Source organism: Postia placenta (assembly GCF_002117355.1).
Source record: "Postia placenta MAD-698-R-SB12 unplaced genomic scaffold POSPLAscaffold_4, whole genome shotgun sequence".
Classification (NCBI taxonomy): domain Eukaryota; kingdom Fungi; phylum Basidiomycota; class Agaricomycetes; order Polyporales; family Adustoporiaceae; genus Rhodonia; species Rhodonia placenta.
In genome coordinates this window covers 1777375-1798361 of record NW_020169835.1, presented here as the reverse complement: position 1 = coordinate 1798361, position 20987 = coordinate 1777375, and the positions used below count along the sequence as shown (strand labels likewise).

The 20987-nt window shown below is 54.2% G+C and overlaps 5 protein-coding genes across 5 annotated transcripts; 3 read left to right on the top strand and 2 right to left on the bottom strand.

Moving 5' to 3' along the window:
- Positions 1-168: 168 nt before the first annotated feature.
- On the bottom strand, positions 169-4971 carry POSPLADRAFT_1045439 (hypothetical protein; the record flags this gene model as incomplete). The annotated part of the gene is made up of 8 exons (XM_024478753.1): positions 169-268; positions 385-461; positions 861-2475; positions 2717-2721; positions 3088-3713; positions 3739-3761; positions 4032-4089; positions 4134-4971. 8 exons carry the CDS (start codon positions 4969-4971, stop codon positions 169-171), a joined length of 3342 nt encoding a protein of 1113 aa, XP_024341157.1.
- A 704-nt stretch (positions 4972-5675) lies between these two features.
- On the top strand, positions 5676-8277 carry POSPLADRAFT_1079301 (hypothetical protein; the record flags this gene model as incomplete). The annotated part of the gene is made up of 9 exons (XM_024482978.1): positions 5676-6223; positions 6315-6387; positions 6445-6557; positions 6611-6786; positions 6852-6929; positions 6994-7099; positions 7155-7221; positions 7277-7350; positions 7404-8277. Coding segments are annotated over 9 exons (2109 nt in total), but the record flags the coding sequence as incomplete, so codon positions are not given.
- A 461-nt stretch (positions 8278-8738) lies between these two features.
- On the top strand, positions 8739-9519 carry POSPLADRAFT_1045437 (hypothetical protein; the record flags this gene model as incomplete). The annotated part of the gene is made up of 2 exons (XM_024478752.1): positions 8739-8858; positions 9034-9519. The coding sequence occupies 2 exons, from the start codon at positions 8739-8741 to the stop codon at positions 9517-9519; spliced, it is 606 nt and encodes a 201-aa protein (XP_024341155.1).
- A 362-nt stretch (positions 9520-9881) lies between these two features.
- On the bottom strand, positions 9882-11814 carry POSPLADRAFT_1045436 (hypothetical protein; the record flags this gene model as incomplete). The annotated part of the gene is made up of 5 exons (XM_024478751.1): positions 9882-10002; positions 10061-10100; positions 10126-10494; positions 10544-11687; positions 11716-11814. 5 exons carry the CDS (start codon positions 11812-11814, stop codon positions 9882-9884), a joined length of 1773 nt encoding a protein of 590 aa, XP_024341154.1.
- A 5445-nt stretch (positions 11815-17259) lies between these two features.
- Positions 17260-18316, top strand: POSPLADRAFT_1101328 (hypothetical protein; the record flags this gene model as incomplete). The annotated part of the gene is made up of 5 exons (XM_024483212.1): positions 17260-17320; positions 17378-17381; positions 17441-17473; positions 17611-17647; positions 17858-18316. Coding segments are annotated over 5 exons (594 nt in total), but the record flags the coding sequence as incomplete, so codon positions are not given.
- Positions 18317-20987: the final 2671 nt, after the last annotated feature.

Below are 20987 nucleotides of genomic sequence, written 5' to 3'. Positions count from 1 at the left end.
TCCTGCATGTCCGAACATCTGACCACAGGTTCCTGTCCATGGTTGTGCCAGTGGGACAGATGTCCCAACGATCGTATACACATCACGCAATCAATAACTCGATGTGGGCATCGAACACACGATCTTCTGGACGGTTGTTAGTCGTCTGCGGCCGCTCAATGTGCTGTGCTATTCGATCTCGTGCGGCTGCTTGAAGTCGAGACCATCCCAAGCTGGGTATTCTCTCCTTTCTTCAACGTTCACGCTCTTCTGGCCAGGGACTCTAGACCTTGAGATTACGTGCCGGGTCCAGTGTGTGCACATTCCGCATGTCAGTGTGGGTAAGGTCGGTTTTACGGTGGACGTTGAAGACGTCCCATCGATAGCGTCTTGACGGCGACGTACGTTATTGACGTATATCGACTGATTCTGACATTAATCATATCCGAACTGCGGCTTGCCATGGCCCCTCCCGCGGCAAGCTGCGGGTGGGAGGCTCCACAACGCCGTTTAAAGGACCGTCTCAATGATTGAGACCTGCGCACAGCGAGATATTGCCGCTATGCTCGCACGATCAGTCGTATCTGCTCGGACCCGACGGAAATAAGCACCTGACCTTCGTGGGTCTCATACGTCTCAGTACAGTCATTCTCGGTATGCAGCATGATACACACAGGCTTTGCATTCAGTTTTGGCAAACGGTCAGTGGTACACGGTGCAGAACACTAACGAATCAAAAAATAGACTTGCCATATCTGTCGAACTTCGGGGCGAGGACCCAGACGGGATAATTACCTTGCATCCTAATACTGCTCCCATGGAAGTTGCACCTGAAAATGAGATTAAAGTTTGTGATTCATCGATGCTGGGCCAGGACTCACGCGCGAAATAGCTTCATCAACCGCATTCGCCAGGGTGTCACAGGTCCGGTAGAAGACGGCCGCGACATCCCAGCCCTTGCATCGGTCGCAGGTAGTCTTGGCGCTCGAGACAATCTCTAACAGCTCCGGAAAGCAGTGCTTCACTGTGGCGCCCGTGAGGTCCTTGTGTAGGGTGGGGATGATGAGCATCACAAGGGGCTCGAGCCAGCACGGGCGCGTCAGTCTCGCGAAATACGCGCAGCGCGACACTGCTTTATCTTTCTTGTTGAACAGCCAGTCGTCTGACTGCATCAGTGTCGTGACCGCGTTCATGCACCTGGCGCGGTACATCTTAAGGTTGTAGAGCGCGCGCGCAGCAACGAGCTCCATTTCTGGCCGGTAGTCATAATTGACTTCCGTCCCCAACGTGCGCCTGGCGGCGATACATGCGATAGACTTATAGCCACAGTGGCAAGCGAGGAAGTAGACGAGCAGAGGATCTTTTTCTAAGTTCTCAGAGGCTTTGATTCTCGTCTCGAAGGTCTTCAATACCTTCTTCATGTCATATTTTCGTGCGGCGGAATGCACATCGACAATATCGAGCGGCGTCATGGGCGTGGGGCCAGGCGAGGGGTAGCAGAATCGCAGCAGGAAGGAGACTATCCGGCTGGGTTGCGCCAGGTTGATTCGGGGATTGGTGGCTACGCCGCTGGCGAGATGGGATTCAGTCAAGTTAGCTGCGGTCGTAGTACCGCCCATGATGTCCGAGTGGTTTGCAGGGTTATCCGTCGTAGACTGGGATGTTGTCGATGCGTCAGATAGCATCCGTTTGAGCACAGGAGAAGCCAACTCCAGTATCACGCGGTGGGCGCGGAGGTCAACGCCGTCTAGACAGGCGATAATGACATCGGCAGTCTCCGTCTCAGATGGCAGTAATGAGACGGCGCTATCCTCCCCACCCTTCCCATACTCGCTCTGTATACGCGCGGTCGTGCTGCTGGAGATGAAAGTCTGGCGCGTGGGCAGGCTTCCTTCTTGGCAGAACTGAAGTAACTTGGCATATTGGCCAGCAGTGATGGACTTCATATCAGGATGAAACACCGCTGCTTTCTTTTGACGATGGACTTCCTCGGCCGCCACCAGCGCCAGATCCTCCATCTTGTGTCGACAGGCAATCGAGTAGACACGGTGAGGGGCAGCTTTCGCGTGAGTGGAAAGCTGCACCTTCAAGAGCTCCGTGGCCTCAGTCAACTCGTACTTGAGCGCTGCCTCCAACGTTGCTATCGTGACGTCCAGGCTAGTCAAAACTGGATCGGCCATAGGATAGCAGTATCGGAGTAGCGGGTCTAGAACGGAGCTGTGTTCGCTGACATGAATTACGGGAGCCTCTTCGTGCGAAGTCTGCGTGGAGGCATCGTCTGACTTGGACTCCTGCGGAAGAGAGAACAGCTCATCGAAAAAGTGGGATGCTTCAGACAGAATGACTCTGTGGACTCGAAATTTAATCTTGTCGAAGGAGATAAGGACAGCATCGGCTGAGTCCTTCGTGAACGGATGGTTTGTGACGCTCGCAGGGCCACTATCGCCTCCTGAGGAAGTTTTCTCCACCGTTTCCGGCATCTGTATATCGACAGACCTATGTCATAATCAGACCGGTTAGTCGAAGGGCAGGAGCCGTATGTCTACTACGTTGGAAGCTACTGACCGGTGCTTTGTACTGTGAGAACTCTTAACGGAGATACAAGCCAATCTGCGAAGAGCCGATTGATAAATCGAGTCCGCGACGCTCCTCTGCCCGGTTTCTGATACTACACCTAGACAGTTGTGTTGGTCACTAGCAAGTTGAAGCGTCTCGCTATATCAAGCTTTGGACGTACCAATTCTGCAAGTAGATCAAACCTTATTTGCGTAGCAGTCTTCATTCTCCTCTGACATGCGCCCTTAGGCACACACGACGCAGCTTTATTGTAGATAAATAATGATTAGATATGTTGCTGGACAACTAATGAAGGGAATCTGCCACAACGGGCTATAAAAGTTACTGACTACAGTATTGAGATGCGTCGAACAATATGATAAGAATGATAAGAATGAGCGGTTGGTGAGCGACAGTACGGAATGGATAGATACACGAAGCGACATTGACCGATCAAGAGCAAGCCCGACGAAGGGGGCCCATATTATTCCAGTTGCACCTACGAACGTTCTGACATCAACAAAACTACCAGACAATGATTGCAATACCCACCTGAGAAACAGCATCGTCGACACCACACGCGATAACTTGACAAGCTTTAAACACAGCATGGGCGACATCCAGATGCGTGCACGGACCACAGACCAAAGAGTGACAGTGTAGCTCGGTCACCGTCTTGGTAAACGCACGGCCGTCCATAACAACGCCACCCGAAGGATGTTTGCGCAAGAGCGGTCGCAAATTCGCCATGAGAATCCGCGTCCATGTGGGGACGATTGCGACATTGAGCGAGTGTGGCTTGGATGTGGGAACGAGACAGTGGCCGGGTGTCAGGTCGAACCCTTGCGACTTTAGCCAGTCGTAGTCCTTGGTTAGGTTCACAGCTGCTGTAGTGCACGCCTCGTGGTACTTCACCAACTGAATATAGGCTCTTGCAGAGACATCGTCCATCTCGACACAAGACATGTTGTCGACAGGCAGCCCGAGCGTTCGACGGGCGGCTTCCGTGGCGATGTCTTGCAAGTGGAAGCGTCGCGCGACAAAATACGTTGCGAAGGGCTCCTCTAGCGCATGTTGCCTCAAGACAGCTTCGAGCAGGTCTAGGACGCTTGCGATGCCGTACTTCTTCGCCGCTGAGTATAAGTCGGCAAAGTTGAACCTATCGATCTTGACGGGACCTACGAGCGGGTAACAGAGACGCACGAGCATTGAGATTGTCCGACTGTCTTCGGGTAATTCGATGATACGAATGTCGCGCAAGCAACAATGCGTCCGGCGTCGTTGTCTTTCTGAATCGGCTCGTTCTCGAGTACGCGCAGACGCTCGATCATCTCTGGTACGACCAGAATGAAACGTGTCAGCTGTGCTTTGCGAGGCGTCGACGTTAGTTGCTATGAAACTTGGTTGGTCACTACTAGTCTCATCCGGATAGGATGCGGTGAACATGGACTCGTCTTCCCGAATCGCTTTCTTTGTCTGTGCATTATTCGCGGCACCTGATCTCGGCGTGCGAGACGAGCTTGACGTAACCGTCGTTCCGCAGCTGTGGTCCACCTGGCAATGTGTATGGCATCCATCAGCGCTGGTTCCACACTCACCAAAATCGGGTTCCATTGAGTCCAAGGAGGGTCCTTCCACCATCACCACACTATCCCCGGCTTTAGATAGCATCCTGTCAAGTACAGGAGAGAGTATGGCCACAACGGCGCTGTGGACAAAAAAGCCTACATGATCTGACGAGCACAAGATTGCGTCGGTGGCCGCGGCGTTGAGAGTGTATGGCGATACCAATGAGTCCTTCTCGTATTCATCTTCGCCATTTCGAGGTTGAGTCGTCTTGACGCGACAGAAACTCTCGGGGGCCGTCTCTGGGTTCTGACAAAATTGGAGTAGACGCATGTATTGGCCAGCGGTGAGATCATGTAGCTCATCTGCGAAGTCACCAACTGAAGGCTCGCGCGCCTTCTTGGATAGTGCGAGCGCTGCGGCAGAAGCAACATCCTCTAAGCCGTGGCGACATGCGATAGCGAAGACCCGAAGTGGTGAATTGCAGGCGAAGTGGAGCATTTGGTGTTTGAGGAAGGACGTTGCGTCTTGCATGCTATACTTCAGTGCAGCCTCGAGCGCGGCTTCAGTAAGAGCAAGCGTAGACAAGACAGGGCTCTCCATCGGATAGCAGAAGCAGAGGATCACATTCAGGACAGCGCTGTGCTCCGGAACTTCCACCTGGACGACCTGCTTGCTGCGTGCGTTGCTAGCAGAGGGTCGCAGATTTGCCTTGAAGAATCCAGAGGACTCGTTGAAGAGCGCGTAGTGCATCCGAAAGGCGACGCCGTCAGAAGAATATAAGATCACGTCCACCGAAGCCTTATTGAAGGGGTGGCATGTCACCGACCTAGTCGACACGCCACCTCCCAACTTTTGGACACTAGGCATATGAGAAGAACTGACAACACTGCCAGCATCAGTAAATTGCAATACTCTTTAGGAAATGATTATCGCGACTTCGACGTACATGAAAGGATGTCGTTGTCCCTTGGTCTCTTTGTTGGAATTTGTGATTGAGAGCCTTGTTCAAACAGACAAAGGCACCAGGATTTGATTAAGAGGCTGAGGAAAGCAGAAAAAGTAGAACGAATGTCGAAGTATATACAAGTCGAGGTCGAGGTCGAAGTCCAACTTCAGCCCCACGACTGCGCTGCAGGCGCCGCTTACGCTGCTGTGGCGTGCCTCGGTCCAACAGCCTTGGTCTTGCCCATAATTCAAACTACTGTCTAGCGCATTACACATTTTCCTGCAACTCGCTTGAGGCTGCTCTATTCTTCCGCATCTGCTGGGGAGAACCTAGTGTAACTAAGACCATGACCTCGGCAGCGCAACCATCAGAACTTCAGGATCGTGACCTCACGCATGCGTTAGACAATTTGCACATCAATGAGAGGACCAAAGCTCTGAACGTAGAAGAGGACAATTTGAATCCATGGCAAAACCCTGCTGCTCAGCACGCCTTGGACACAACTGAGCAATCCGGCGTGGAATCGTCACACCATGCTCTGCGTATCCTCGATGCCTCCTCATTAGACCCTGCAGCCATGCAGGGACTCGCTACGGAGCCAGAGGAGTCCCCAGCACGTCATAAGGAGGAGATCTTGCTCGAGTTTGATCCCCTCGCGAGCTCCGACGAGAAGGCTGCGCGCGAGGCATGGGCGAGTACCACACCACATCCGCCACCATCTCCGGGTGCAGCGAGCATTCCCAGCGATGGTTCAGAGAAAGGTACAGACTACCAGTCAGTACCGTCTCCCCAGCCGCCTTCCACGCCAACTCGGCCATCTCCTGTGCCAGCCTTCCCTGCGCTCGCTGCATTCGCCCGTACTTTCTCCCTTCCTCTCGGCAGTCGCAGCCAGCGGCCGAGCTCCATTGACCTCGCGACTTCGGTTCCATCGCCAGCAACCCTATCCTCCTTTGCCCAGCAGCAGTCTGCGCCTGCGACTCGTAGTACCACTGATTTCGGAACCAGCGCGAGCCCCGCAGGCGGTAGCAGTGGGCAAAGCACACCTGCGGTTATCGAGTCGCATCGGGATAGAGGAAGAGCGGTCGACAGGGACAACCCGCACTTTGACTTTCAGAAGTTTCTAGACCAGATGAAGTCTAGGAGCGCGGAGCCTGTAGCGAAGTACCTCCGGTCGTATGTCAGTGTTACTCTCCTTGTCTAGTCGGTCACTCAATGCGGTCTCTCGGTCGTTCTTTTTGCCGTAACGAATGTTTCGTTCCCACAGATTCTTGAGCAATTTTGCGAAGCGCACGTTCACTGTGACTGACCAAGTGAAGCTCATCAATGACTTTTTGAATGTGAGAAGGAGTCCATCCATTTTGCATTTTGTTACTTCTTGACGAATGTCAAACCAGTTTATCTCTGAGCGTATGCGTCAATGTGATATCTGGCGGAATGCCACAGATGTCGAGTTTGACAATGCTTTGGAGGGTATGGAGAAGCTGGTAATGAATAGACTATACGAGTTGTGCGTCCCATTCAGCCTTCCGCCACCTGTGCTGTTGAATGACACCTTGGTAGCACGTTCACTCCCCAAGTGGTACGAATGGTGCCTCCACGGCCTGTCACGGTCGATGACCTCGAGCGAGATCGGGTGTTATCTCAACGAATAGCGCTGTTCCGCTGGATCGAGCCAAAGCACTTGGATGTACCAGAGGGTGAAGGTAGTGAAGGCTTCTTGACGTTCGCGCAGCAAGGTATACACTCTAACATATGCGATATGTATATGATTGTCTCACATGAATGCCGGGTAACGCCGTAGAGCTGTTGAAGGTCAATCACTACAAAGCACCCCGGGACAAACTGATATGTATACTCAATTGTTGCAAAGTCATCTTTGGTTCGCTCTCTACACTCTCCGTAAGTTCTGTGATACTGATATCCTATTTCGTTCTCGTATACAGGCCTCATCCGTCATTTACGCAAAGAGGAGGGCGCTGATACTTTCATACCAGTTCTCATTTACGTTGTTTTGAAGGCGAATCCGCCTCACCTGTTGTCGAACGTTGAGTAAGCAATGATCAATGACGGTATATTCTACCTGTTGACGGATGGCTGGGGTCAGGTTCATCAATCGTTTCCGAAACCCTACCAAGTTGCAGAGTGAGGCAGGTTACTATCTCTCAAGCCTTGTAAGTAGAGAGTCGCAGATTAATACATTTGCAAACCGTACTGACTGTCCCCAAGATGGGAGCTGTTTCATTCATCGAAACAATGGACCACACGTCACTATCACAAATTACGCAGGAAGAATTTGAGAAGTGAGCATTATTGCGTTCCGTCTGGGTAGCGTGTCTGACCTTGGACATGGTAGGAATGTCGAAGAGGTCATACAGTCCCTACCAAGCACCGAATCTGTGACACCAGAGTCGCGAACGCCGCCCATTGTCACCTCACCGCGCTCTTCGTCTACGTCCCTTCCCTCTTCGCATACCGGAGAAGAATCCGCGCAGCCTCTTGCCCTTCCCACTCCTGCACAAGCATTGGGAGAAGATGCACGCCGCTTTCTTCAGAAGACGGGGGACACAATATCCAAACCGCTCAACGCCATCGGCCGCATATTTACCGAGGTTCTCGACAACGCAGAAGAGTCCCTCTCATCTCTACCCTCGCCATTCGCGCCGGGTGACACGTTCCGTGGTCGGCAAGACAGTCAGCAGCAGATCGAGCACGACCGCCAGCTTGCACAGTCGCTCGGCTATGGGGTCCCGCAGACGCCACACGGTGCCGCAGAAACCCATCAGCAGGCGGGCGGGTACGTCACACCCTACAAGCCACGCGTGCGGAGGGTCCCTACGCCATTATCGTCGGCTCAATCGTCTGGGTCGTTCCAGTTCAACTCCCCTCCCTCGGAGGACACGCCCACCCGGCCGCGAGCTGGGACCGGTCCATACACTAACCAACCGTTGGCTGTGGGTCCCTCTCAGAGCGCGTCAGCTATCCGATCAAGACCAGGCTCCCTGGATCTTCGTCCTCAATCGGCGCATGTCTCACGGACGCCGACGCCTAATCTAGATCTGGCTGGCCTTCAAGACGAGATCGACCGTGCTCATGAGCGGGCCGCTGTGGCTGCTCGGGAGACCCTCCGCCAAATCTTCCCGACGACAGATCCTGAGATTGTGGAATGGGTTCTGGAGGCCAACGAAGGTGACCTCGGCAAGAGCATAGAGGCGCTATTGGAGATGAATGGTGAATCATAGAGGTTGAGCTATGTGTGGAGAAATATACAGACATCACCTCCATGCTTTCGCTGCATTGCATGCACATGCCGCTCGATTGTCATTAATTTTCCCCTCTTACCAGATCTGATCTTCAATCATGATGGGAGGAGTACAAAGGAAGTAATTGAGTTGAGAGAGCAAGGCAGAGAATGCGTCACAGCGAACGGCTCACTATCCGAGGCGAGCGGGATCTGCTCTCCTGCTTTAGGTGCGGACTAGCCTCGTACGCCAATTAGTTTGCCTCTGGTGATGAGCCACTCTGTCCGCCTGCTATCTGAGGCGAGGAGTCTGCCTCGCCGTTGCAGCAAGGTATCCGGTCAGCATTGTTAGCTATCCAGACAGCCTCCTCACCCCTGGCAGATATATAGCCATCCTCTTTACCTCGAGAAAAACTCATCCCATTTCTTCCACCACACCACAGCTACAGCATGACGCCGCCGCCAACGAATGAATCCGTCGTCTTCTGCAACAACCGCGGTTGCACCGTGTGGAAATCCAGAGGCATACAACTAAAGCGATGTCAAGGATGCAAGATCAAGCGCTATTGTGTGAGTGGCGTCTCTTCATTGTCGATCGCGGCGAGCTGAATTGAGTGGCCTTGAGTCTAAGAAATGTCAGACGGCGGCGTGGCCTTCTCATAAGGGCGAATGCCTCGAGGCCCGAGCCACACGACAAGTGATGTGCAACAGTGTGGAGGAGCGGAAGCTCTGGATGGATTTGCAGCGCTGGGCCGATCGGAACCGCACGCCGTGCTACAATGGCCTGCTCGCGGCGTTGGATCTGCCCAATCGTCCGCAAGCTCAACAGGAAACCTTGCTGATGGTCGAGCTCGGGTATTCGCCAGGCGCGCAGCATCTCAGCGACAGATTCTCCACGACGAAGGTCATGGTCACGAGGTGGCAGAAGCTGGAGGAGTCGGAGGATGCGTGGATAAGACAAAACCTCGCCAAGCTCGCCATAAAGCGTGCGCAACTGGAGGCGGAAGTCATGTCGCTGCCACAGTGGATCGTTTATGGAGTCGGAATAGTCGTGCTCATCGTCCACTTCGCCGATCCGACGGCGAGAGCAGGCTACATGTTCCTCGATCTTCCGTATCGGATTCAGAATCTCGACTTATTGTCAAGACCTGTATTCAGCCGGACTGGCTGGCCATACGAACTGATGGAAGAATTAGATGGAACGGGCAAGGGCCGCCGTCATGTTTCGTAACAAGTCTGCACTACATATTTATGGCAGGTGATTTATAGCAGTGGGCCTAGCATACGCCGGTCAGCATCGTATGAGTTCTTGTTGAGACTGCATCATGTCCCCCCGTTCCACCGTGTACTTATGCACCGTTGCTTATGATGCGAGATGTTACATACACGAGTGGGATGTTGTTACACTGGAGAAGCTTTGTATTGAGACTACACATCAACGCGGCGTGCATCAGTCCAAGACTAGAAGAAAACGAGATTTGAAGTTAAGATACCGAGACATGGCACGCTAGCAAGTTGGTCTTAATCCCGTAATTTGAGATGTCTCATCAACGTGTTGGCACTTGAAGCTTTGGGGCGGGTTCGCATGGTAGATCAGACTTCATTATGCGCGCGAAGGTAGCTTCCGCTTTCCTCGCGGTTGTATTCCACGACGCTGCCGCCAAAAGGTGTTTCCTCGTCGCCCGTCGCTTTTTTATTCCAGCACGAAGGGTACCTTGAGATGCCAGTTATATTCAGTTTACTAGATAAAGCCAGACACTCTGGAAACTCACAGTGGCCCACTCCTCATCCACAGCTTGCGCAAGCTCACGGCTGAAGGATACCAGCCATGACGCACCGTTGCGTTTGCAGTTTGAACACCTTGACATTGCCACCGATAGCAAAGCCTGGAACGCTTGCCCTTCAACATCATTGATCGTGCATGGTGACGGCCGTTGTCGCAGTATCACCACAGCCTCGTGTATCCAAGGAGGCATCCATGATGGCCGACCGTTCTTCATACAATATGGACAACTTGCTCCCTTCACATTCAAAGACGGCCAACTTCGGGGACCGCTGCCATGAATGATTTCCCCACGTCTCTCATGGTACTGAAGTAGGCGATAATATAGCCCCGCAGTGGATGTTTCCAGCTCCGGCACGTATATGCTGCGGATCTCGTCGGATGTACGCATGAACAAGAAATTTATTGAGCAGGCCTGCTGATCTGTCCAAATTATGGTGAGCAGCTACGAGGAAAGCCGACAGGGGATGACTCCTAGCGAATTCGGGCCATTGTCTCTTGATGAACCAGATCGCCCTTTGCATCCCATACTTCTCAGCGGTTGGAAGTAAGGAAACAAGCTGAGTGGCATTCATCTCTGGCGTTCCCGTAGGATAACTGAGCAGCAGAGTCGGTACGAAAGTAATGCTGTCTTCCGGGACAGACAACGTCGCTCCGGCAGTACGCCCACAATCGCTCATGTCACCTCCAGATGTGCTTGATGAGTCGCACGTTGTGAGCTCAAGCATGTCCTTGAGGACAGGAGAGCAGAGCGAAATTGTCTGCCGGCATACGCGAAGTTGCACATTGTCTGACGTGACAATTGTTAAGTCAGCATTTGGAGCGTCGGGGAGGAATGTGGCCGAGTTGACGCGAGACAGCGATTCGTTTGTATCCGTCTGATCCCTTAGCTGTTCAGGGTAGCAGTAGGACGCCTGTTGGGTGTCTGTACGCATATGTTCCCAGAGCCGGTGTAAGCAACCAGCAGGCATGCCCTCGAATTCCGCCTTATAATTTCCTGGAACTAGTTCCTGTATGGCTGCGTGCGGAGCGGCCTCTCTGGCCACATCCTCCGCGCCGAGCTGGCATGCGATAGCGTAGACTCGCATAGCTGACTTGGATATGAAGGTCGATAGCGCTCTGTATGCGAGTGCAATGACTTTGGACATATCGTACTTCACTGCTGCCTTCAAGACGGCGTGTACGTCGTCGAGAGAGGAGAATTGCACGTTGGTAACGGGGTAGCACATGTCCAGCAGAATGCGTAGGACATGGCTTGACTCTGTAATATATACGGTCTGGATGGCCTCCATTGTCGTGCCGTCAGGGGCTCGAGGTGGCGGTAAGCCAAACATATCGGCAAAGACGGGGGACGCTAGAGCAAGGATGACTCGATGGACGCGGAATTGCACTTCGTCGGACGATTGCAAGATTACATCAGCGTCCGTCCTGTCGAAGGGTGAAGAAGCTTCAGATAGAACTGATTCCTTTCCTTTCTCCATTGGCTCTGTTTCGAGTTTATATTGGAGACCTTCTGCGCGGGGAGTGAGGCTCTCGAATGTCGGGGACGGAAGGTCACCGTGTGCGATGCCGGGGTCGAGAGGCAGCTTGGCGTCTCTCCAATTCTTGACACCAACCTGTTAGATTTATGGCAGAGATAGAGACTGAAGACGATAGGATGAATCGTGCTTGACCCGGCTTGTAGCCAGCAAACACGTAAGGAACTAAGTACAGGTCGATCGGTGTAGTACCATACGCGATCATGTGATCGATCTACTACCGATAAGGTAAGTATCGACTGTGATTTCCAACACTGCAGCCCCGGTCACCGATTGTATCCTCCTCCTTATCTCTGATTAGATCGTCCACACTGCAGTACACTGCCTACGATCTGAGTATTGTATATCCCCTCGCCAACTTACACACAGGTTCCCCTAGGGAGATTGAGGCTGCTCGCTTGCAGCCATTCCTCAAAATGTCATGGTTGTCGCGACTTAGGGTCGAGCGACAGTGGAAACACAGACTTTGAAGGATGCTGGGGGTGTTCGACTGGTTCTTACCGAAGCGATGGTGAGCAAGGCTCAAACCTAAGGCTAGGGACAAGTAATATATTTGTCGTGACTTGAGGTCAAGCGACAGGGAAAACCTAAAGAGCTGGGGGCGTTCGACTAGATCTCACTGAAGCAATGGTGAGCAACGCTCAAACCTTAGGCTAGGGACAAGAATATGTATTAGTTAGTAGGGTAAGAGAGAATACAACTGAGGGCTTACTGACCTAGGGACAAGAGGTCGAAACTAAGGTCCCTAGGGCAGCAGAGGCCAGCTTATATACAGGGGAGGTTAAGGGCAGGCTGTGCGCACTGGTTCATGTGCAGCTGGTCCGTGCACAGCATGCCGACGCGGCCCCGGGGGCCGGTGAGTCAGAGCGGCTGTGTCAGCGGAGCCCGAGCTGTGCCGTGCCCTGCCGTCCTATCTAATCTTATCGTACAGTAGATAATGACGTGTCCATATCAGGCAGGTAGTACAGAGGTCGCGGGTTCGAGCCCGTGAAAAGGAAAAATTAAAAAATGGCTAGACGCTGTACCAACTCGTGACATTACCCCCCCTCAACGGTGCATGACCTCATGCGAGGCGCCCTTGCCCATCTCCCACCCGGAGCGGCAGCGTGCTTCAGTCAGCGGCGAAGGCATCGGCTGGAAGTTGAGACCACCAAATGTAGCAGCATTGAGGCGGCGAGGGGCATTCAGATTCTTCCGGTGGAAGTCGGCTATGAGGGCCAGCGCATTGGCAACGTTGCGCGCTGGTTCCCATGACGTATGCGAATTGTCATAACCTTTCCACTTGACAAGGTACTGCAATTGACGCCGGAAGATCCTCGAGTCCTTGATCCGCTCAACTTTGTACTCCTCGTCGCCCTCAACCTCGATCGCAGGCGGCTCCTCCGGCTCCCGGCCCGGGATATCGCTACGCGTGTACTTGCTAAGCAAGGAGACATGGAATACTGGGTGCACTGGCACCGACTTCGGCAGGATTAATTCGTAATCCAGGTCTCCGAGCTTTCGCCACACGGCATAAGGTCCGAGGCGCTTGGGACTGAGCTTCTTGCTTGGCTGTTTCAGCTTAAGGTTCCGGGCATCAAGCCAAACCTTGTCCCCCGGCGCAAAGACCGGCGCCTCCTACACGTGCTTATCGTAGTACACTTTCATGCGCTCGGCTGACAGCTCAAGCGCAGAGCACGTATCGTCGCGAATCTCCTTCAGGATCTTAAGCCGGTCGGCGGCGGCGGGCATCGTGGACATTGGATTGATCCGAACCTGGATCTCAGGATTGTACCCCTGATGCAGGAAGAATGGGGAATGCCCGGTTGCGGAGTGAACTCGGTTGTTCAATGCGAATTCCGCGAGCGGCAACTGCTTCGCCCAATCATCCTGCCGGTGGCTTGTGAAAGCACGCAGGTACTGCTCGATCTCCTGATTCCAGTGCTCAGTCTGGCCGTCCGTCTGAGGATGGAACGCTGTGGACAGCGCCGACTCGATCCCTAGTCCCTTGTACACCGCATGGAGATACTTCGAAGCGAACTGGGGACCTCGGTCTGATATGACCTTGGCCGGGGCCCCATGATGCTTGAACACATTGCAGATGTACAAGTCTGCCACACCTTCTGCCGTCAGGGTCTCATGACAGGCCGAGAAGTGGACCTGCTTGGTAAAGCGGTCGGCGGTGACCAGGATCGAGTCGAATCCATCAGACTTCGGCAGGCCGACGATCATATCGGTCGTGATGATCTGCCACGGGTGCTCGGGGATCTCATTCGGCTTCAGCGGACCCTGGGGTTTGGCTGGGAATGTCTTGGTACGGTTGCACACGTCACAAGTGCTGACGTACTCATTGACAAATTTGGACATCCCAGGCCACCAGTAGTTCCGTGACACGAGCTCCAAGGTTTTGGCACGGCCGCCATGACCGGCGATCGGCAAGTCGTGGTGGATCTTGACTATATCCCGCCAGAGCTCCGTGTTCTTTGGGACATATACGCACCCGCAGAACAGCAGAAGCCCTTGTTCGGCATTCCACTCTTCAAAGCCCCTTTGCAGCCGGGGTGGCCCGAGGTCCTGCACCTTCTCAAGTGCCTCGGCCACCTCCCGATCCTTCTCCGAGCATTCCCGGATGCGCTTCAGAAGCAACTGATCAGCTGTCACCGAAGCATGACCGCGCCTGGCAGAGGCAATGTGGAACCTTTCAGGTTTGAGAACCACCTGATCGGTGTTATCGTCCTCATTGCCGATCTGATGGTCTGATCGACGCAACAGGGCATCAGCTTTTCCATTTGACGTCCCGGCCTTGTGTGTGATGCGGAAGTCAAAGCGAGCCAGGAACAGTGACCATTGTGCTTGACAACGTGTGAGATGCTGAGATGTACGCCAGTACTCGAGGTTCTTATGATCGGTTACAATCTCGAACTGATTGGATAGGCCCTCGAGATAGTGGCGCCAGTCGTCCAGTGCTTCGATGATCGCGAGCATCTCCTTATCGTAGATCTCGTAGTTCCGCTGTGCTGGGTCCATCGCATGGGATCTGAAGGCAATAGGGTGCCATTTGCCATCGTCCTGCTTCTGCATCAACACGCCGCCAGTGGCATATCCTGAGGCGTCGACCTCAATGCGCGTCTCCCGATTGGGATCGTACAGTGCTAGGACTGGAGTCGTCGCAAAGAGCCGCTTGAGCTCATTGAAGGCGTGCTGCTCTTCTTCGCCCCAATGCCATGGGTCGTTCCCAGTGAGCCGGTCGAGTGGTCGCAAGATCTTAGCGAAGTCTTTAATGAAGCGGCGGTAGAAGTTGGAGAACCCCCGGAACTTCTGAACATCTTTCTTGTTCCGGGGTACCGGCCATTCATTAATTCCTCTGAGCTTCGCGGGATCCATTGCCACCTCATCGCCACCAAACACATAGCCGACGTAGTCGACTTTGGGAATGTCCCACTCGCACTTCTCAGGCTTCAGGAACAGATCATTATCCTGAAGGCGGCGCAGAACATCGCGTGTGACCTTCTCATGCTCCTCTTTGCTGGTGGAGAATATGAGTATATTGTCTAGGTACACGAGGATCTTGCCGCCGACAATGAGATCGTGGAAGATCTCGTTCATCATTGCCTGGAAGGTTGCAGGGGAATTAGTGAGACCGAAGAACATCACCAAGGGCTCGTACAACCCTCGGTTAGTCACAAAGGCCGCCTTCCATTCGTCACCGGCTTTGATCCGGACGTTGTTGTATCCCCATCGGACATTGAACTTCGTAAAGAGCATAGCGCCGCGGAGTTTATCCACCATTTCGGCGATCAACGGCAAGGGATAACGATTTTTGACCGTGATCGCGTTCAATCGGCGGTAGTCTTGTACGGGTCGAAGTGTTCCTTCCTTCTTTTTGATGAAGAAGAAGGGGGACGAAATGGGCGACTTCGACTCCCGTATGTAGCCCTTCGCTAACTGCTCCTTTAGGAACTTGTCCAGTTCCTCCTGCTTGTTGCTCGACAATGGGTATACCTTCGAATGGAACGTGGAGTAGCCAGGCACGAGTTCGATCACGTGATCGTACGGCTTCCTTTCGGGTAGCCGTTCTGATGCTTCCTTGGAGAAGACATTCAGGAACTCGTGGTACTGTTTAGGTACTGACTCCTCGGCGGTCTTAACGACCTTCTTTTTAATCTCTTCCTCAGCGAACAGCTGGGAGTACATATGCCCGGCTACGATGAACAGCTGAGGGGCACCGGGAAGCGTGACACCTTGCTCCCAGGCTTCGATCAAGTCAGCCTCATCCCATTCTATTTCCGCCGGATCTTCTTTGGGTTCGAAGTCCGGGAGTACCTTACTCCGGCAGGCACCTATGACTGACCGTTTGGACTTCGGCGAACACCTGCACGCCATGGGCCTGACCCCCGTGTCACGCGCAGTCGCTGCTTGCTCCATTCGGCCAGTTTTCCTGGCACTGCACGTTTCAGGACAGCACGATAATTTGAGAGAGCCTGACTCCCAGTCGATCTCGGGGTTGTGCTCACGTAGCCAGTCTAACCCAACGATTACATCCTCCGGACCGATGTCCGTGACCGTGAACACCGTCTTCTCGACGTGTTCTCCTATTTGCATCTGTAGCACTGCTACTTCCGAGATGCTTCCGTCTTTATTTAGGGTGCCGTCGATATTGTACAGCGGAATTGGTTCTTTCAATTTCCGCGTTTGCACCTTATTCTCTTCAACGAATTGCTTGTTGATAAACTTCGTGGTGGCTCCACTGTCCACCATAGCGATTATGTCCTTGTGCCGTCTTTTTCCTTGAAGTCGAACTGGGATGTGAAAGTGCTGGGACCCCTGGTCCAACTCATACACCATTGCAGTCGACAATACACCATACTTGTTACATGCGGCCCGACGCGTGCGGCACGAAGCGCGGACCGGATCAAAAACCCTCTTCCTTCATCGCCCAATAATGCTCGAGCTCCTCGCGCATCGACTTCACCTGTGCCATTAAGTCCGCCAGCTCCGATTGCTCGGATTTCGCTGAAGCGGCACTTATACTTGCCGAGGGTGTTGTCCTGATGGGGGCGCTTGTCGCAGCCTGGGTGGAGCCTGAGGCAACCGTAGCCCGCGCGTCGGCGCGTTTTGTGTAAGGTTTGTCCTTACAGTTGGGGCACTCGAAGCATCGGTACCCTTGCTTCCCACAGCCGAAACAACTGCCGGGGAAGTTTCCTTTTTCAACGGCCGCATTGATGCTGGCCGAAGCTGCGTGCGTCGAGGGTGCACCACCACGTGCCCCACTGCGTCCTCGACCTCGGGCCGAGAAGAAGTTATTTAGCTCGGGCCGACGGGCCCGGCTAATGTCGAGGATCTGCTCGACCTCAGTGGTGCGCTTCTCAGCTGCTTGCCACATGGTGAAGGTCTCGAGCTCGATCTTGCGGTAGACGCGGGAGGGGATGCCGCTCAGGTACTTGTCGCATAGCTCCAGGTCCCCATACTGTCACGAGTTGGTACGGCGCCTAGCCGTTTTTTAATTTTTCCTTTTCGCGGGCTCGAACCCGCGACCTCTGTACTACCTGCCTGATATGGACGCATCGTTATCTACTGTACGATTAGATTAGATAGGACGGCAGTGCACGGCACAGCTCGGGCTCCGCTGACACAGCCGCTCTGACTCACCGGCCCCCGGGGCTGCGTCAGCATGCTGCACACAGACCAGCTGCGCACGGACCAACGCGCACAGCCTGCCCTAATCTCCCCATGTATATAAGCCGGCCTCTGCTGCCCTAGGGACCTCAGTTTCGACCTCTTGTCCCTAGGTCAGTAAGCCCTCATTTGTATTCTTTCTTACCCTACTAACTAATATACTTTCTTGTCCCTAGCCTTAGGTTTGAGCCTCGCTCACCATCGCTTCGGTGAGAACCAGTCGGACACCCCTCGCTTCTAGATATTTCCCTGTCGCTTGACCTCAAGTCGCGACATTAGGTCGAAACTCCCCCAAGCGACCGGCGTTCTCTCGGAACCCATACACTCACACTTTCCTTTCCCATAGGTCGGGTGGTGCGCACCCCTACGATACCATACGATACGTAGATAGCCTACATTACATCGCCAACACTCAGGGAACGAACCTTTCAGCACCTGCACTTCAGTGGGCGGTGCTTGTCCTTAACTGGACGCGTGGACTAGGTTCCTGCTGCATACTAGCCAAAAGCAGTACTGGGCCCCACGTGAATCGCGAACCCTAGTGTCATCTCGGGCGCCGTAGGTGTAAGCTAGTCTACCACGGCCTTTTGTAGTACGCGCACCTTCCCGTCCTCCCCCCATCCATCGTGGCTGCCTGCCAAGGCCAGATCCACGCATTCGACTCCCAGGACCTCATTGACGTCTACATCCCAGACAGCCCTGAGACTGTCCTCTACCGTTGTGAGCAGCAGCCGTGCCCAAATCGGACACCCCGATCGATCGAGGAAGATTACCCTCGTTACAAGGCAATCCGACAAGCACAACACCCGCTCGGACCCCGAAGCACCCTCGCATCTCGATCGGCCTCGCGGCACTCTCGCCCTGTCTCCCCTACCTCCCGCCTCCCTCAAACTGTCGCCGATCAAGCGCGAGGAGATCTCCCTCCAGACCCTGCGCCAGAGCCTGAGCCTGAGGAGGGTGACAGTGAAGAAGGAGTCTCGGAGTCCGAGTCCGCAGATCCTGCTCGGCCCGCCTCGCCGACAGCGCTCGCCTCCGCGTCAGCAATCCCTGACGTACGTAACCCCTCCGCCGAACTTCCTCCGGCGCCTTCACCGCCGACTCCGCCGAGAGGCCGCTCAAGCACTCGCTCCTCTCGAAGTTCGACCAGCGGAAGGCCACCACAGCCGCCTCCGCCCCCGCAGCGTCCTCCGTCCCCCCCGACGCCGATAATGTCGTCCCCCGCAGCCACCCTCGACAAGGAGACGTTAAAACTCCTCCTCCCACTCCGATACGATGGCAAGACCGTCATCGATTGCGACAGGTTCTTGTCGCAGCTGCGCATCTACTGGATGGTCAACACGTCATTGACCACCATCGAACTCAAAGTACAGGTTGCGCTGAGCCTGCTCGACGGTGATGCCCGCGCCTGGGCCACCCCCTACTTCGCCCAGCTCGTATCGGTGCAGATAGGTGTGCAAGGGGCTACGACCCCATTCGCAAACGAAGCGGCCTTTGCCGCCGCCTTCAAGGCCCGCTTCGGAAATCTCGACGATGAGGCGGCAGCACAAGTGGAGCTGGCGAAGCTCTGCGCGGACAAGTCGGTCCGTGAAAAACGCACTGCTGCGGAATTCTCCGCGCTGTTCAAGGGTCCGGCGGACCGCTCTGGGTATGGGGACCTGGAGCTACGCGACAAGTACCTGAGCGGCATCCCCTCCTGCGTATACCGAAAGATCGAGCTCGAGACTTTCACCACGTGGCAAGATGCTGACAAGCGCACCACTGAGGTCGAGCAGATCCTCGACATTAGCCGGGCCCGTCGGCCCGAGCTAAATAACTTCTTCTCGGCCCGAGGTCGAGGACGCAGTGGGGCACGTGGTGGTGCACCCTCGACGCACGCAGCTTCGGCCAGCATCAATGCGGCCGTCGAAAAAGGCAACTTCCCTGGCACATGCTTCGGCTGTGGGAAGCAAGGGTACCAACGCTTCGAGTGCCCCAATTGTAAGGATAAACCTTACACAAAATGCGCCGACGCGCGGGCTACGGTTGCCTCGGGCTCCACCCAGGCTGCGACAAGCGCCCCTGTCACGACAACACCCTCGGCAAGTATAAGTGCCGCTTCAGCAAAATCCGAGCAATCGGAGCTGGCGGACTTAATGGCACAGGTGAAGTCGATGCGCGAAGAGCTCGAACACTATCGGGCGATGAAGAAGGAGGGTTTTTGATCTGGTCCGCGCTTCGTGCCGCACGCGTCGGGCCACGAGTATCATCATGTAATAGATATAACGTATTGTCGACTGCAATGGTGTACGAGCTGGACCAGGGGTTCCAGCATTTTCACATTCCAGTTCGACTCCAAGGGAAAAGACGGCACAAAGACATAATCGCTATGGTGGACAGCGGAGCCACCACGAAGTTTATCAACAAGCGATTCATTACAGAGAATAAGGTGCAGACGCGGAAGTTAAAGGAACCAATTCCACTGTACAACATTGACGGCACCCTGAACAAGGACGGAAGCATCTCGGAGGTAGCAGTGCTACAGATGCATATAGGAGAGCACGTCGAAAAGACGGTGTTCACAGTCACGGACATCGGTCCGGAAGATGTGATTGTCGGGTTGGATTGGCTACGCGAGCACAACCCTGAAATAGATTGGGAGAAGGGCTCCCTCAAATTGTCGCGATGCCCTGAAACGTGCAGTGCCAGGAGGACTGGCCGAATGGAGCAAGCAGCGACTGCGCGTGATACGGGGGACAGGCCCACGGCGCGCAGGCGTTCGCCGAAATCCAAACGGTCGGTTATAGGTGCCTGCCGGAGTAAGGTACTCCCGGACTTCGAACCCGAAGAAGATCCGGTGGAGGTAGAGTGGGATGAGGCCGATTTGATTGAAGCCTGGGAGCAAGGCATCACGCTTCCCGGTGCTCCTCAGCTGTTCGTCGCAGCAGGACATACGTACTCCCAGCTATTCGCTGAGGAGGAGATCAAAAAGAAGGTCGTTAAGACCGCCGAAGAGTTGGTACCTAGACAGTACCACGAGTTCCTGAATGTCTTCTCCAAGGAAGCATCAGAACGGTTACCCGAAAGGAAGCCGTATGATCACGCAATCGAACTCGTGCCCGGCTATTCGACATTCCATTCGAAGGTGTACCCCCTGTCAAACAATGAGCAGGAGGAGCTTGACAAGTTCCTCAAGGAGCAACTAGCGAAGGGCTACATACGGGAGTTGAAGTCACCCATTTTGTCCCCCTTCTTCTTCATCAAAAAGAAGGAAGGAACACTTCGACCCGTACAAGACTACCGCCGATTGAACGCGATCACGGTCAAAAATCGTTATCCCTTGCCGTTGATCGCCGAAATGGTGGATAAACTCCGCGGCGCTATGCTCTTTACGAAGTTCAATGTCCGATGGGGATACAACAACGTCCGGATCAAAGCCGGTGACGAATGGAAGGCGGCCTTTGTGACTAACCGAGGGTTGTACGAGCCCTTGGTGATGTTCTTCGGTCTCACTAATTCCCCTGCAACCTTCCAGGCAATGATGAACGAGATCTTCCACGATCTCATTGTCGGCGGCAAGATCCTCGTGTACCTAGACAATATACTCATATTCTCCACCAGCAAAGAGGAGCATGAGAAGGTCACACGCGATGTTCTGCGCCGCCTTCAGGATAATGATCTGTTCCTGAAGCCTGAGAAGTGCGAGTGGGACATTCCCAAAGTCGACTACGTCGGCTATGTGTTTGG